Below are 16,024 nucleotides of genomic sequence, written 5' to 3'. Positions count from 1 at the left end.
AAACCAAACGCAAGTGAAACTTTCAGTAGATCTTCAGGTTCCTCTTGCGTCTTTTACGTCAAAAGCAGAACAGCAGAGCTGTTGAGAACGAATTGAAACTCACGAGGACACTTTTTTCGACAGAACACCGAACACTTATGTCTGGTTGCCATAGAAACGGATGATTTCCATAGCAACGGACTCTGGGCGGCTGGGAGTCCTACAGGTAAAGTAGCCATTTTATTGTAACTGTCCAGCTTTCCGGTACAAAAACACTGCATTTAGCTTACAGACTGACCGGAAGTGAAAACTTGCCCGTTTCTAACACCGTTTTCATCAAAGGTAAGGCGGTGTTCAGAAACACAAGATAAACTGCTGTCACGTGACCTCATAGATATGTTTGTTCTCAGCCATGAGTGGAGGTGCCGCTCATCAAAACCCGGTTTGGGACTCCAGCCGGAAGGTCCCTGCAGAACACCTGGACTATGGCTACATAGAAAAATGCAAAGACGTCAAATACCTGGAGAAGATCTTGAGAGTGCTCAGGTAAAACAAATACACCTGTAAATCCTCAGAGGCTGAGGGAGATGTATTCTTCAGTGTTGTTTGGCTCATATTCTGTGAGGATGAGAAACAGTAATAAAGTCAAGATTTAGGAGCCAAACAGCAGAATCCGGACTGATCTGAGCAGGACAGCAGACTTTTCTACAGTTACAGTGTTTTGGGCACTGAGTTACTTTGTGGCCTGGATAGAAATACTCTGTAACCTTTGGTATATCATTTCATATACGGTAAAACGTGGACAAAATGTCTTCATCCTTCTCAGTATGACAAATGAAGCCATGAAATTTTCTTATTGTGTCAACACATCACCATTAAGGCCAGTCAGGGTCACGAGGAATGAAGACCGTTTTAAACACAGGGTCTGATAGGTGCACCCATGGGTACAGCACAACCTGAGGTACAAGCTGCTCATTTCTGTTCAAATTGAAAGAAAAACTCCACTTTTCTCATGAATCTTTATTTGGGTCAAATGGATGCTTGGATGGATTCGTTTATTGGTGTTTTTTAAATCTTGTTTAAAGACCCACTTCTACGACTTGGCTTTTAGACAGTGGCTCATTTTATTGTTTTATTGTTAATTTAATGTATTCTTAGTATTCCTCATGTTTTATTTGCTTTTATTGATCAGTATTTTTATCTTCTGTTTTGTTGCTTTGATTAGTTGTGATTTGGTCCAGCCTGTGCAGCACTTCGGGCAGCTCCCATGCTGCATTTTAAATGTGCTATATAAATAAAGTATGATATGGTATGGTGTGTGCAGGTCTGGTGAAGAAGGTGTTTACTCTCATCTGACGGAGTTCTGTGAAAGCCACCTGGAGAAGCTGCAGCCCAAGAGCCGAGCTCTCCGGAAGGAAACGTCTGCAGCCACAGCAGCCAGCTTCTCTAAAGACGAGTGGAGCCAAATCCTCCAAGAGTTACAGGTGGAGGAGCCTTCCTTTACACTAATAAGTCTTCTAGGTTGTGATTGATTTCTGAGGTCTTTGGATATGTAATGTTTTTGCTCGTTATAGACATGGGAAGAAGACACCAAAAGGACTGACATGTTGCTTAAACAGGACTTGTTTGATGATCTGGTGAAGTCAAAAATGCCACCTGTGAGGGGTTCCAGATGCTTAGTTTCCCCGAGCCAGGTGAACCTATTTTAAACCGAATACAGCACACATACACTGGATTATTCAATACAGGCAAGGATTAATTTTATTTTTTATTTGCAGAGTTTGTTTCCAGAAGCAAGGAAGAATCCCTCAAAACGTGCTGTTCCTCGTGGTTACAGAGAATGGGACAAGTAAGTCCCTTCAGAAGTGTGAATGAATGCTGAATATGCAGGAACAGATGCTAAGTGAAGACTTTCATTCCTGCGCTGCTGTGAAACCAAAGGAGGTCGTTTTAGCAGAATCATTTTATCCACTTATATTTTCTCCAGGTTCGATGTAGAAAAAGAATGTGACAACATAGATGGAGATGTGCTCAAAAAGGATCCACCGGCCATTCTAGACACACAACATCCCAAACTCAAGCAAGAGGCGGACGTTAGTTCATGTAATGCATCACAACACCTGTGCAGTTTATAGTAGAGGTGAAAAGTGAAATGTGCTGAAGTTGCTGAGTTTTGTGTGTGATCCAGTGTTGTCACAGCGGCAAAAGCTCCTTCTAGCGAATCGTGAGAAGGACAAAGGAAACGAAGCTTTCAGAGCGAAGGACTTCAAAGAGGCGGTTACATATTACTCCAGGTATGATTCGGGAAATCTGAGGGACATCTGTTTGATTTTAGTCTAGTCTTCAACAGACTCGTGAGGGAGCGGGGTCACTTTTCTGAGCAAACTGTAGTAGAGGTCATTAAGACATTTAGTTAAGTTGTCCAGAAGGATCATCTAGGAGTTTGTCTAATTAAAGTTTTTCCTGGACTATGATGAAAACCAGCCCTGGAGCATCGTGTTAAATGGTTCATTAGCTGCGAAACTGTGTATGTAGTACTGTGTATGTAGTACTCGTTCTTTATAAATGTGATCGGTTTCATATTCATGCTGAACATGAAAGTTTTATTTGACCCCTATTCTCTGCTTTAGATGGGGAAACAGCTGGGTCAGAAAAAGCCAGTCTCCATTACATCACAGGGAAAAGTAGCATTCATGGACCCGCCCCTCATGACTTCAACTACAGAAGGCTGTACTGATGTTATGTCCCAAAGAGAGCCGAGTGCATCTCGGCTAATAGAAGCTAACCGTTAGCATTAGCAACTCGATAACGTGGTGGAACATGTTCAGGCTTGTGCTGTTTGTGGGGATAAACCCATGAGTGACAGTGGCCGAGGAGTTAAGAGCCTGCCCTGTAACCCATTAAAGACTCATCCTCGTGCCGGCTGGTGGTGGTCGGAGGGACCGGTGGCGCCTGCGTACTGCAGCTTCTCCTCTGTCAGTGAGCCGCAGGGCAGCAGAGGCCATGATGTAGCCCATCACCACCAGTGTGTGAATAGGTGTTGTAAAGCACCTTGAGGAGTTGTTTGTCTCTAGGGTACTATAAATACAGGACACTTGCCAATCTTAAGGCCTGCTTCACACTGAGTGTGCTCCGGTTTCCGTACAGCGTCCAAACTGACTGCCATTCTGACTGACTGCAGTTCAGGTGCGTAAAGTCTCCCACAAGACCACCAGATGATTAAAATTCTGACACAGTACGGTTATCAGTATACTTGTGGAAATTACACAGTTCACTATGAACTGATCCCATCAATAATAATAAAACAAAAGCCCTCAAAAATAATGCAACACGGTTTTTAATTAGAAATTAACCAGATGCACCTCGCTAAAATGCATCTCACTTCCTGTATTTTAATTTTTGATAATCCGCATGCAGCGTCTGGATAATATAGACTGCCTGCGTTAACTGTCTGGAGCTCCACATCCAGATCTGCTCTGCAGCGAAGCTGGTGTGAAGGCCCTGACTGGACTTTTGATCCATGTGCAGGGTATCTGCGGGTCTTGAAAAGTCTTAAAAAGTCTTGAATTTAATTTAGGCAAATCAAGACCCTTAAAAAGTCTTAAAATGTCTTAAATCCATTAAGTGAAGTCTTAAATTTGGTGTGTATTGATGTGTATTTATAATAAGTCTGTTTATTAAAAATAAACGTGACAAGGTAATAAAATAAACCAATTTTTAGGTCTCTGCCAGCCGTTTTCATGCGTTTCTGTACCACGTGACTTTGGCCACCTTGGATGTGACGTATCTAGTCAAGTCAAGGAGAAGATGGTGGAAGCAAAATGGGGAAGCGTAAATTTGTTCTTTCTTGGCTTGATGTGGATGATTTTCAACCATGGCTTAAGCCTGTGGCCAACAATGATAAGGAGGCGTACTGTTCGATTTGTAAAAAGAAGATTAATGTCGCCTCGATGGGCATCTGCGCTATCAAATCCCACATGAATGGAGCTAGCCACAAAACCGCCACCATTAGCTGCCGGGAATCTCGGCAATCAATTGCCAGTTTTTGTTCCAAAGCATCGGTGACGGCTGTTGAAACTGTTTCACCTGCAACACCTGTGAATACACCACTAACCAACGTGACGACCTCTACAGAAAATAAATTTTGACTTCTTTCTTTAGCCTCAGAATTCTGACCTTAATTTCAGAATTCTGACTTCTATATTTAGCCTCAGAATTCTGACTTTAATTGAAAAATACTTTATTAATCCCAGAGGGAAATTGATTGCTGTAGTAGCTCAGAATAATAATAATAATCAAGTCATCAAAGGGTTATTGTATATTACAATGACTGTTGGAAGGAAGGATCTCCAGTAGCGGTCAGTGTTGCAGCGAAACTGAAGAAGCCTCTGACTGAAGACACTCTTCCGTTGTCGGACAGTCTTGTGAAGAGAATGCTCAGGGTTGTCCATAATTTTCTTGATTCTCTGGAGAATCCTTCTTTGCAGTATCTCCTCCAGTGGTTCCACAGTCGTCCCCAGAACAGAACCAGCCTTTTTTATTAGGCTGTTGAGCCTTTTCAAGTCCTTGCTTCTGATGCTACTACCTCAACAGACCATGGCTGAAGAGATTACACTCTCAACAACAGACTTGTTGAAGATCTGCAGCATCTTGCTACAGACGTTGAAGGACCTAAGCATCCTCAAGAAGTGCAGTGTGCTGTGTCCCTTCTTGTAAACAGCTTCGCTGTTCTTTCTCCAGTCCAGTCTGTTGTCCAGGTGAACTCCAAGTTATTTGTATTCCTCAACCACCTCCACTTCTTCTCCCATGATGGAAACAGTGTTTGACTCCACCCTGTTTCTTCTGAAGTCTAAAATCATCTCCTTTGTTTTGTTCACATTCAAGGTCAGATGATTGTTTCCACACCATGCCACAAAGCGCTCCACCAGCTCTCTGTACTCAGCTTCCTGTCCATCTCTGATACACCCGACGACTGCAGAGTCATTTGAGTATTTCTGTAGATGACAGGTCTCGGATTTTTACTGGAAGTCTGAGGTGTACAGGGTGAAAAGAAATGGTGACAGTACAGTCCCCAGTGTGTTACTGATCGCCTGGTTTGATGTGCAGTTCTTCAGCCTCACAAACTGTGGTCTGTTTGTCAGGTAGTCTTTAATCCAGGCAATAGTTGAGGTCCCCAGCTGTGTCTTTTGGAGTTTCTGGCAAAGTACATCAGGCTGAATTGTGTTAAATGCACTGGAGAAATCAAAGAACATGACCCTCACAGTGCTGCCTGCTTTGTCCAGATGACAGTAGGTTGGTTGAAGCAGCTGGATGATGGCATCTTCAACTCCAACTCCATGGGATAAGCAAACTGCAGCGGGTCCTGATATGTTCTAGTTTGCTTATTCAGGTGGACCAACAGGACTCTCTACAGGACCTTCATGATGTGGGATGTCAAGGCAACCGGTCTGCAGTCGTCACTGACTGATGGGCGAGTTTTCTTTGGAACTGGAACAAGGCAGGATGTCTTCCACTGGACTGGAATCTTCTCCTGGGCCAGGCTGAGGTTGAAGAGGTGCTGCAGAATCCCACAGAGCTGCTCTGCACAGGCCTTCAGTACCCTGGGGCTGACACCATCTGGACCTGCAGCCTTGTTCCTGTTCAGTCTCTCCAGCTGCCTCTTCACCTGACTTCTAGAGACAGATAGGTGGGAGGGGAGGTAAATGGGGCAGCAGCATCTCTCCTGACTTGGTTGAAGACAGATTTATAGAACCAGAAGAGTCCATGACTGCGTTAGAGGACAAAAGAGCAGGTGTGTGACAGGAAAATGTTGGATCAGAGGAGGATGGGGTGTCTGATTGGCTGGGGACAGGCGAGGAGGATGCTGGGTTTGTTCCTGAACTGAACCTATTGAAGAACTTGTTCAGTTCATTGGTTGTGTCCAGGCTGCCATCTGTGCAATCCTTCCTCTGCTTGAAGCCTGTGATCTTCTTCATCCCTGACCAGACATTTCTGATATTTTTCCTCTGTAGTTTGTTCTCCAGCTTCTTCCTGTATGCCTCCTTGCTGTCTCTGATCTTGATCTTCAGTTGCTTCTGTATACTCCTCAATAATTCCCTGTCTCCCTCCTTGAAGGTTCTTTTTTTCTCATTTAGCAGATTCTTCAATTCACTGGTGATCCAGGGTTTGTTATTAGCGAAGCATCTCACTGTTCTGGTGGGTATGATGTTGTCCACACAGAAGTTTATATAGTCAGTGACACATCCAGTCATGGCATTGATGTCCTCTTCATATCCTTGGCAGAGAGTCATCCAATCTGTGGTCTCAAAACAACTCTGCAGGGCTTCTTCAACGACCTGTGACCATTTTCTCACAGTTCTTCTTGTCACAGGTTGCCTCTGAATAAGTGGTTTGTATTCTGAGCAGAGAAAAACAAGATTGTGATCTGATTGTCCCAGAGGAGGTCTTGCTTTGGACATGTATGCATTCTTTACATTTGCATAACACAAATCCAATGTCTTGTTTTCTCTGGTGGAGCAGCTGATAAACTGTTGAAATTTTGGAAGTGTATCAGAGAGCAAGGCATTATTAAAATCACCAGATATAGCCACAAATGCATTGGGGTGCTGGGTTTGTAGCTTAGCGACAACGGAACTGATGGCATCACATGCATTCTCAGCAATGGTTGAAGGTGGAATATAAACGGTTACCAAGACAACACTGGTAAACTCTTGGCAAATCATATGGGCAACAACTTACTGCCAAGAGTTCAACATCTGGGCTGTAGAGACAACATTTCACTGAAACATGACCTAGATGGCACCATCTGTTGTTGACAAACACTGCCACTCCACCTCCTTTTCTTTTCCCGCTCCTCTTCAGATCTCTGTCTGCTCGTACAGTCAGGAATCCTGGCAGAGAGACGTTGGAATCGGGGATATGGTCCTGCAGCCACATCTCACTGAAACACATAACACTACACTGCCGATACTCTGGCTGAGTCCTTGAAAGGGCTTGGAGTTCATCCATCTTGTTGGCCAGTGATCTCACATAGCCCATTATGATCGATTGAAGAGATGGTTTCAATTTCCTCTTTCTCTGTCTCTGTTTTGCTCCCGCTCTGCACCCACGCTTCTTGTGTTTTAGCTAATTTGGGATGTGTGGCTTCAGTTGAGGTATTATTTCAGCCTTCCCAATGTTAATCAGCTGCTCCCAATTGTAAACCAGCTTGTTGCCATGGTTACGCATCATAACAAATGCTCAAAAAGTGTAAAAAGTGAAAAAATAGCAGTAAAAATCCTCCAAGCTTCACAGCACCAGAAACAGAAAAGTAAAATGTCCCAAAAAAATACAGTTTTTCTTGAGAAACTAGAAGAAAAAATGTCCAAGAAAAGGCTAAACTTATATATAGTCAACAGAGCTACTCCAACATGCAGCCACCCAGAGCAGCGCAGTTCTGGATTCTCAGAATTCTGACTTCTATCTTTAGCCTCAGAATTCTGACTTCTTTCTTTAGCCTCAGAATTCTGACTTCTATCTTTAGCCTCAGAATTCTGACTTCTGTCTTTAGCCTCAGAATTCTGACTTCTATCTTTAGCCTCAGAATTCTGACTTTAGCCTCAGATTTCTGATTTTAATCTCAGAATTCTGACTTCTATCTTTAGCCTCAGAATTCTGAGTTCACCCTTAAACCTCAGAATTCTGACAAATCTCAGAATTCTGACTTCTATTTTTAACCTCGGAATTCTGACTTTAATCTCAGAATTCTGATGTCTATATTTAGCCTCAGAATTCTGACTTTAATCTCAGAATTCTGACTTCTATCTTTAGCCTCAGAATTCTGACTTCTATCTTTAGCCTCAGAATTCTGACTTTAATCTAAGAATTCTGACTTTAATCTCAGAATTCAGACTTCTATTTTTAACCTCAGAATTCTGACTTTAATCTCAGAATTCTGACTCCTATCTTTAGCCTCAGAATTCTGACTCCTATCTTTAGCCTCAGATATCTGACTTTGATCTTTAATCTCAGAATTCTTACATCTATCTTTAATCTAAGAATTCTGACTTTAATCTAAGAATTTTGACTTTAATCTCAGAATTCTGACTTCTATCTTTAGCCTCAGATATCTGACTTTGATCTTTAATCTCAGAATTCTTACTTCTATCTTTAATCTCATAATTCTGACTTTAATCTAAGGATTCTGACTTTAATCTAAGAATTTTGACTTTAATCTCAGAATTCTGACGACTATCTTTAACCTCAGAATTCTGTTTTCTGTCTCTAGCCTCAGAATTCTGACTTCTGTCTTTAGCCTCAGATATCTGACTTTGATCTTTAATTTCAGAATTCTTACTTCTATCTTTAACCTCAGAATTCTGACTTTAATCTAAGAATTCTGACTTCTATATTTGGCCTCAGAATTCTCAATTTAATCTCAGAATTCTTACTGTTTTCCTCATAATTCTGACTTTAATCTTTAACGTCAGAATTCTGAATTTAATCTTTAACCTCAGAATTCTGACGTTAATCTAAGAGTTCTGACTTTAAAGTCTGAATGCATTTTGCCACTGCAGCCTATGAAATAATGTAGAATGCATGCAGAGCTAATGTCATGCACGTTCCTGTGCTTTTTCTGGAGTTGTGCAGATACAACCTCACTGCTATATGATTGAATAGTTGTAATGTTGGTCCCGGGTTAAAATAGTGGTGGTGGTCCAAGAGTAAACCAGCATGTTGGTTTCAGACTGTGTTAAGCACAGACCCTGTGGACTGGCGTTGCCAGTCGTGGAGGAGCTGCTGTGGTGGCCGGTCACCATCTGGGATGGGTCTCCTTTTTGCCCCCAGTGCATTTATTTCTGCTGAGGGAGGTGTTTCGGAAGGTGCTTTTTACAAAATCAGACACATGGAATGGCGTGATAGTTAAAATATAAATAAAATAATAGGTTAGGCTAAAAAAGTCAGTTGTAATTCCATGTGATCCATGTTCAGTAGTGTGCTGGTTGTTCCAACCATAGGCTTCACAAAAAATGGGCTTAGTTGCTCTCCCTGTGTTGACTCCAGTTGGGTTCGGACTCGGAGAGTGAGAAACCCATCCAATATGGCGGCGATGCTGTTACACTCTACAGCACCCAATGGGGCATCTACGTATTCATGTCTATGGTGTTAAGTCGATGGTCCTTTCAAGTCATCTGAGTTTGATGTGTTGTTCACCCAACAGGAGCCTCTCCATCTTACCTACTGTTGGTGCTTACAACAACAGAGCTCAGGCAGAGATCAACCTCAGTCGCTGGCACGATGCCATGAGAGACTGTCAGCAGGTGCTGGAGCTAGACCCAGACAATAAAAAAGGTGATCTTCCTCTAGTCCTGACTTAAACCTTGCACTATTCTGGATGTAGTTACATGAGTGCGTGAGATGTGGTTTCAGATTCAATGCTGTGATTGTATCATGAATGTATTTGTGGTTTTAGCCCTGCTACGTCGTGCTACTGTTCATAATCATATGGGGAACGTTCAGCTGGCCTCTGAGGATCTGAGGGGGGTGTTGAGGCAAGATCCATATAACATTGCAGCCACTGTAAGTGCCAGAGCTACACAGCATCTTCATTTAGGGCCCACTATGTGTCATGGTACTTGTTGAGGATTAGGTAGGCTCTATGTGTAGCACTACTACTAGAATCTACTAGATTTCTACATTTCATACAGCGTTTTGTGAAGGATCCAGTCAGTTTACACTTATACTCTACGTCTACGTGATGTAACCTGTTCAACTCTGGCAACAAACCCAGAGTCTGTTGACCAACCTCCAGAAATGGTTTTGTTTTCTGCCTTTAACAAATCCTAACACAAATTTTTTATGTAATGTAGCAACTTCTGTCTAAAATAGAGGAAAAGATGTCAGAATGTCAACTGGAACAAGAGCAGAGGAGCAAGAAAATCTTTATTGAGGAGGTTGAAGAGGAAAACAGCTGTTCCATGAAAGAACTACAGACTGGTGAGACATCACACACACACACACACACACACACACACACACACACGCACACGTGCACACACACACTCACACAATAATCTGCTTCAAACACACATTTTCATGTGGCGTCTCCAGTTCTGTAAGTAGATCAGGGTTCTCTGACAGCTTCTTAGTCAGTTTCATTAAATAAAGCTCAGCAACTCTACTCCAAGCCCCTCCTGGATATCAGAACTTCTCAGCTAATAGCATCCTGAGCGGGAGAGGGATGGGCGTGGCTAAATCCAGCTTGTTTTTCTGAAAACATTGTTTCTCATTTAGTGGGGGTGTGCATCTCTTTTTCATGCTGGACTGCTACAGCACCCCCAGTCATTAGGTGGCAGCAGTGCTCAGAGTGATTAGGTGTAAATAACTTGATGAACATGTTTATCATTGACCACAGAACTGCTGTAACTTAAAGGGATATTATGGAAGTTTGACAGCCAAAACATGTATAGAAATAATAAATTTCTTCTTCATACATTCTCCTGCAATGCCCTGGTCCTGTAGAATGAGCCCTGGCATTTTTACTGTGATTGCCTGTTTTTCTGTAAAATCACAGAAAAAGAGAGCTGCTCGGGTCGAGCAGGCTGCTTCATGCGCGTTCACGCTCAGGCATCGCTCCTAGCATTTGCTATCCGTAGCTTTAGCAGCCGAGAGAGAGGCAGTGCCAACTCAGCGACTTTGTCGCTGTTCCTAACGCCTAGTGATGAACCTAGCTACATTTCTGAGGACCCTTAGCTACTTTCTTCTAGATTTTTCCTGCAAATTAGCAACAAAATTGCCATTTTCGCTCCGAACCGTTCTTTGAACGTTGTTTCAGCTGTAATCAAGGATATAAATGTTACAGATACGAAAGACGTCATTGGCGCTTTAGCTCACCTAGTAAGATGTCGGACTCTCGTGCAGAAGACCTGGGTTTGATTCTGGATGTGAACATAGTTTATATAGAGTTTATTTTTTACATTAATGGTATATTTTTTTCAGTAAGATGCCCAAATTTTTATTTGAGACTCGCCGAACAGCATTGAATTCACACATAAAAAAGATGTGGGTTCAACTTTCATTTTGGAACAATTTTTCAAGCAAGGGAAGGGTCTGAGCATGCAGGAGGACTGACCCATCATAAACCTTTGTCAGCTGTGCTGAAGAGAAAGGTACAGAACCAAATTATTTAATTAATTAGCTGCGCGTTCTCCTGCCCTCTGTCCTCCGGGCTACACACAAACACACACACACACACACACACACACACACACTCACACACACACACACACACACACACACACGGGAATGTCTCAGCTGTTATTTTTGTTGAGTGTGCACGTACAGCATGCGCGCCTCGTACACGAGCCTACTATTGAAGCTGCCGTTACGCTTTTGGCCTGAGGGGACAATCACGAGCATAAAAATTCAAAACTCCATAAAGTCCCTTTAAAGAATCAGGGATTAGCAGATACAGGAAGTAAGAATATAGTCGTAATAAAATAATAAAATGAAGGCCATAGAGAAACGGCTGCTGTACTGATCGGATCAGTTCAGGTGCAACCACAACACAGGGTCATGTGACTCAGACCAAGCCACTGGAGTGGGCCGCCCTGGGATTGTCGTTCATGAGTCTGAGCGCAGATGGGAAGAAACTGTTCTTTTGGTGAGAGGTTCTGGTTTGAATGGATATGCACTCACCTCGCTGCTGATTATCTGTTCAGCCCATCGATATATAGGTTCAGCCATGTTGCAAAGTCACCATCACCAAGATATTCTCCACCATTTCTCCTCGCTGCAGAAGAAAAGCCTTCCTGTGGGTAGGTGCAAGCCAAAATGGGCGGGGCCATGGATGATAATTCATAGTGTGACGTAGATCTGTCAGGCTTTTCTAATCCTAGAGTTTCACCGCCTATTTTCTATCAGAAGCTACTGCAGGAGATAGGTGTAGGAGACTATTTTCATGTTCATCCTACACCAAACACTCAGAGTGACCCGTTAGAATCAGAAATCATCGTTAGAAACCCGGTGAACCACATCTTTAAGAAATTGTCATAATATGTCCCCTTTAACTTGTTTGACTTGGTGGAAAGTTCCCCAACACGAGTAAAGTATCTGAGCTGCTTCATCAGAAACATTCAAAAGTGTGTGTGTGTGTGTGTGTGTGTGTGTGTGTGTGTGTGTGTGTGTGTGTGTGTGTGTGTGTGTGTTTGTGTACTCGTCTATACATCAAAGTGAGGACATTTTGCTGGTCCTCACTTTGGTATTACGTAACAGAGCTCTACAGGAGCTGTGGTGTGAATTAAGTTTTAGTTAGGTCTAGGGTTAGGCAGTCACTAACATGAATGGAAGTCAATGATGGTCCTCACAAAGAATGCTAGATAAGAATCTGTCTGTGTGTGTGTGTGCGTGCGTGCGTGTGTGTGATTCCCTCTTCCGTCATACTCTTTTGTGAGTTCCAGTTTCCTGGAAGTCCCCCTTTGAAGTCTAACAGATCACCCCTCCCCCTCACTGACGTAATCACTGACTCCTTCCTGTCAATGTGCTTCCTCCTCCTCCTTCGCTCTTCCAGCTTGTCCGGCTCAACCTAGCCAGCCTGTGGGAGGGGAGGAGAGATTTGCTGCTCCTGCTGAAAGGAGAGACATGGGCAACACTCAGAAAAAGCCCCACAGCAGAGGGGACGGGGGTCCACACACTGAGTCCAGCAACTCCCACCACCACGGACACTGGAAGAGCAAAGGGAACAGCCCAGACAAGTACAAAGTTCCACAGGAGTCAAAGGAAAAGGTAGCCAACGGATCAGACAAGAGGGGATCAACAGCCTCCGTGCCGGGTGATCAGAACAACAGCAGTAAGGGAACTGCAGGTGGAGGGAAGTTTGAAGAATCTGCCAACCTTGATGCCCCGTGTGGGGCCCTGCCCCCACAGCTGTCCCGGCTAAAGAATGAGGGAAACCTGCTGTTTAAAAATGGACAGTTTGCTGATGCCCTGGATAAATACTCACAGGCTATCCAGGGCTACACAGACTCAGGTAAGAGGTGCTAGCTGTTGGTGTTCTTCCTGGTTCTGATCCACAGCAGCTGGAAGCCAACACACGCTGTGACAGAAAGTAGAGAGCCTGAGCTTTTTCAGCTGTAAACATAAGAATAAAACAGCTGACTCAGGCTGAGCAGCCCGTGTTTTCCCAGCTGCACATCCATCCCTGCCTGGCTGAACATGTCTGACTGGAAATATTACAGCTGTTCCTCTGACTGGCTGCTGTCGCTGTAAATCAAAGGTCACCATCAGATTTCAGCCATTTTGCTTTTTACTTGGGTTGCCCTGTACAACCATCCTAATGTCACTTTTGGTACACACTCTCACCTGGACTCAGGCTGTTAACTGTTAGAGCTATTTCAGGATCGGCCTCTGTGTCTCACATGGTGCGTTTAATGGCTCTGTCCCGTGGGCGTTGCGTCACACAGTCAGGCTGTTGTAGAAGGTAGAGTGTTTGAGTTTTAGTCCGCCACTAAGCCGCTCAGCTAGTCTGTCCAAGTCACATGACCATTAACCGCTCACTGGGCCGCAGCTTTAATTCTTACAGGAAGTAAGAGCAGCTGATGAAGGGAGAGGAACTGCAGCATGTTGGTTCATCCACCGTCAAACTCTGGCAGGAAGTTCCGATATTGGCTGGATGAGCCAAGCTGTGTGTGTGTGTGTGTGTGTGTGTGTGTGTGTGTGTGTGTGTGTGTGTGTGTGTGTGTGTGCATGCGTGCGTGCCTCTAACGAAGAACTTGTACAGACCTGATCTAGTGCTCCAGTGCAGCAACTGAGACGTCATCATCTCCATCTCTTGTTATCCATGATCAGATCTGATGTGCTGAACTCTCCGTGCTTATGGAGGAATGCTGCTCTGTCAGTAACACAGAAGCAGAACCGCAGATACACACTGGTGTGTATGTGTGTGTTAGTAGCCCTTTACAGATAGACATTCTGGAATGTGTGGGCAATTCAATCCAGTTCTTAACCGGAACTGTGTTTTCAGACACACCACTTTTGTACCGGAACTTGTCCTTTCAGCTGCCTTCACACAGCAGGGAAAAGTTCCAGATGTCTGAGGGAGGGAGGGAGGGGGGGGGGGGGGGGGGGATCAGACTTATGTTAAGCATAATTCTGCGCACACGAAGATGCATAAGAGACCTGGATGATGAAGCTCAATGGTTACAGGAATCATTGAAGTGGTGTGAAGCGCTCCGTCGCGCGTCTAGACGGTACCGTAGGAGGCGAGCTGCCATGGTTCGCTGCATGCTACAGCAGCGGGCTATCTAGTGGGTCATTCCCATCTGTACCGGGTCGGCCCCAGCCTGGCCCGGTTGATTTCACACATCCTTGCCTTAAGCCCATGTGGGCTGATTCTACCCACCAATCAGAGGCTTGCTCTAATGGAAGGTGTGAATTTGCTGTCAGCAGTGGGTGTGTTGGCCCTGGTCGGCCTGAACCAGACCCCCTCGAGAAGAGGACTGAGAATGAGCCTTGGTTGGCCTGGAAAAATACCAGGCCACCCAGATATGTAAACAACCTATGCTACCCGGCCCGGGCCGACCCGGTACAGATGGGAATGGCCCATAAGTGCACACAGCGTTCCCCGGTCCCCTCCTCCTCCCCCCCTCCCTGTCCGGAACTCGACCTCATCAGTCTGAAGCAGCCATCTTGTCCTTAACAAGTCCGGACCTGTTACTAGGGGCGTCGTCCGGTTAAATTACGGAAAACATTATCTGGATGTTTGTATTCAGACACAAAGGTCTTACTGACTGAGTCTCCGGACTCTGTCCGTAAGACATTTCCATTTTTCATGGCCTGTCTGAAGGGGGCTAGTGTGTCTCTAGCAGCTCACCAGACCTGCGTGTCTGGTTCTGTGTCACTAGTGGTGTTGTACCATAATCTGCAGCCATCTGATTCTGTGACTGTAGGGGGAGCCTGAAGAAAGGAGCTTTGAATGTTTTTTTTATTGTAGCTTACATGAAAGGCTTTTTCACAGACTGTGATTATAAATTAAATCCAAATATCCAGAATCAAATGTAAATGTATAAAAGTTAATCTACAAATTTAGGACCACATCTTAAAAAAGACCGTTACATCTGAACGTTGACATCTACAGTGGGGCATAAAATATTTAGTCAGTGTGATAGAGGCCTGTAATTTAGGTACACCTCGGCTATGAGAGGGAAAATGAAAAAACAAAGTCCAGAAAATCACAATTTCAGATATTTTTTAATCATTCATTTACAAATGATGGTGGAAAATACGTAAGTATTTGGTCTCCTGCAAATAAACAATATTTCTGCTCTAACAGACCTGTAACTTCTTCTGCAAGAGGTTCCTCTGTCCTCCACTTGTTACCTGTATTACTGTTACCTGTTGGAACTGGTTACCAGTCTAAAAGACACCTGTCTACAATAGTCACACTCCAAACTCCATTATGGCCAGGACCAAAGAGCTGTCAAAGGACACCAGAAACAAACTGTAGACCTGCACCAGGCTGGGAAGACTGAATCTGCAACAGGTAAGCAGCTTGGTGTGAAAACATCACCTGTGGGAACAATTATTAGAAAGTGGAAGACATACAAGACCACTGATAATCTCCCTCAATCAGGGGCTCCATGCAAGATCTCACCCCATGGGGTCAGAATGATCACAAGAACGTTGAGTAAAAATCCCACAACTACACAGGGGACCATGTGAGTGACCCGCAGAGAGCAGGGACCAAAGTTACAAAGGCCACCATCAGTAAGGGACTCAGATCCTGCTGTACCGGACATGTCCCCCTGCTTAAGCCAGTACAAGTGCAGACCCGTGTGAGGTTTGCTAGTTAAGGCGAATGGTTGAGGTTAGGATCCAAATGCTGGTGAGCTGAGACAGGTAGGCTGATGAGAACATTTAAGGGTCTTTATCTTGGAAGCACGCGGACGCTGAAACAATGAACAGACAAGACAAACAGGACTGAGAGGGTTTAAATACATGAGGAGCTGGGACAGTGAGTGATTGGGAGATGAGAGGCAGGTGGGAGCAGTTACCGTGGACACAGGACTGA

The 16,024-nt window shown here is 44.2% G+C and overlaps 1 protein-coding gene across 3 annotated transcripts in view; it reads left to right on the top strand.

Annotated features, from left to right (window-relative positions):
* spag1b (sperm associated antigen 1b) overlaps nt 1-16,024 on the top strand; it is a 32,515-nt gene that overhangs the window by 674 nt on the left and 15,817 nt on the right. Inside the window, exons 2-13 of one of the 3 annotated variants that reach the window (XM_070550850.1) lie at nt 124-205; nt 265-321; nt 390-525; nt 1,304-1,463; nt 1,554-1,673; nt 1,758-1,828; nt 1,967-2,082; nt 2,168-2,273; nt 9,179-9,309; nt 9,431-9,537; nt 9,828-9,954; nt 12,527-12,985. In XM_070550850.1, the coding sequence (XP_070406951.1) occupies nt 124-205; nt 265-321; nt 390-525; nt 1,304-1,463; nt 1,554-1,673; nt 1,758-1,828; nt 1,967-2,082; nt 2,168-2,273; nt 9,179-9,309; nt 9,431-9,537; nt 9,828-9,954; nt 12,527-12,985 (1,672 nt within the window). The remainder of the gene's footprint in view (nt 1-123; nt 206-264; nt 322-389; nt 526-1,303; nt 1,464-1,553; nt 1,674-1,757; nt 1,829-1,966; nt 2,083-2,167; nt 2,274-9,178; nt 9,310-9,430; nt 9,538-9,827; nt 9,955-12,526; nt 12,986-16,024) is intronic. The other 2 variants (XM_070550852.1, XM_070550851.1) reach the window with 2 other exon arrangements.

Source organism: Nothobranchius furzeri, chromosome 5 (genome assembly GCF_043380555.1).
Source record: "Nothobranchius furzeri strain GRZ-AD chromosome 5, NfurGRZ-RIMD1, whole genome shotgun sequence".
NCBI classification, from domain to species: Eukaryota; Metazoa; Chordata; class Actinopteri; order Cyprinodontiformes; family Nothobranchiidae; genus Nothobranchius; species Nothobranchius furzeri.
Note: the sequence above shows the minus strand (reverse complement) of the source record. Positions and strands in the feature narration are given on the sequence as shown.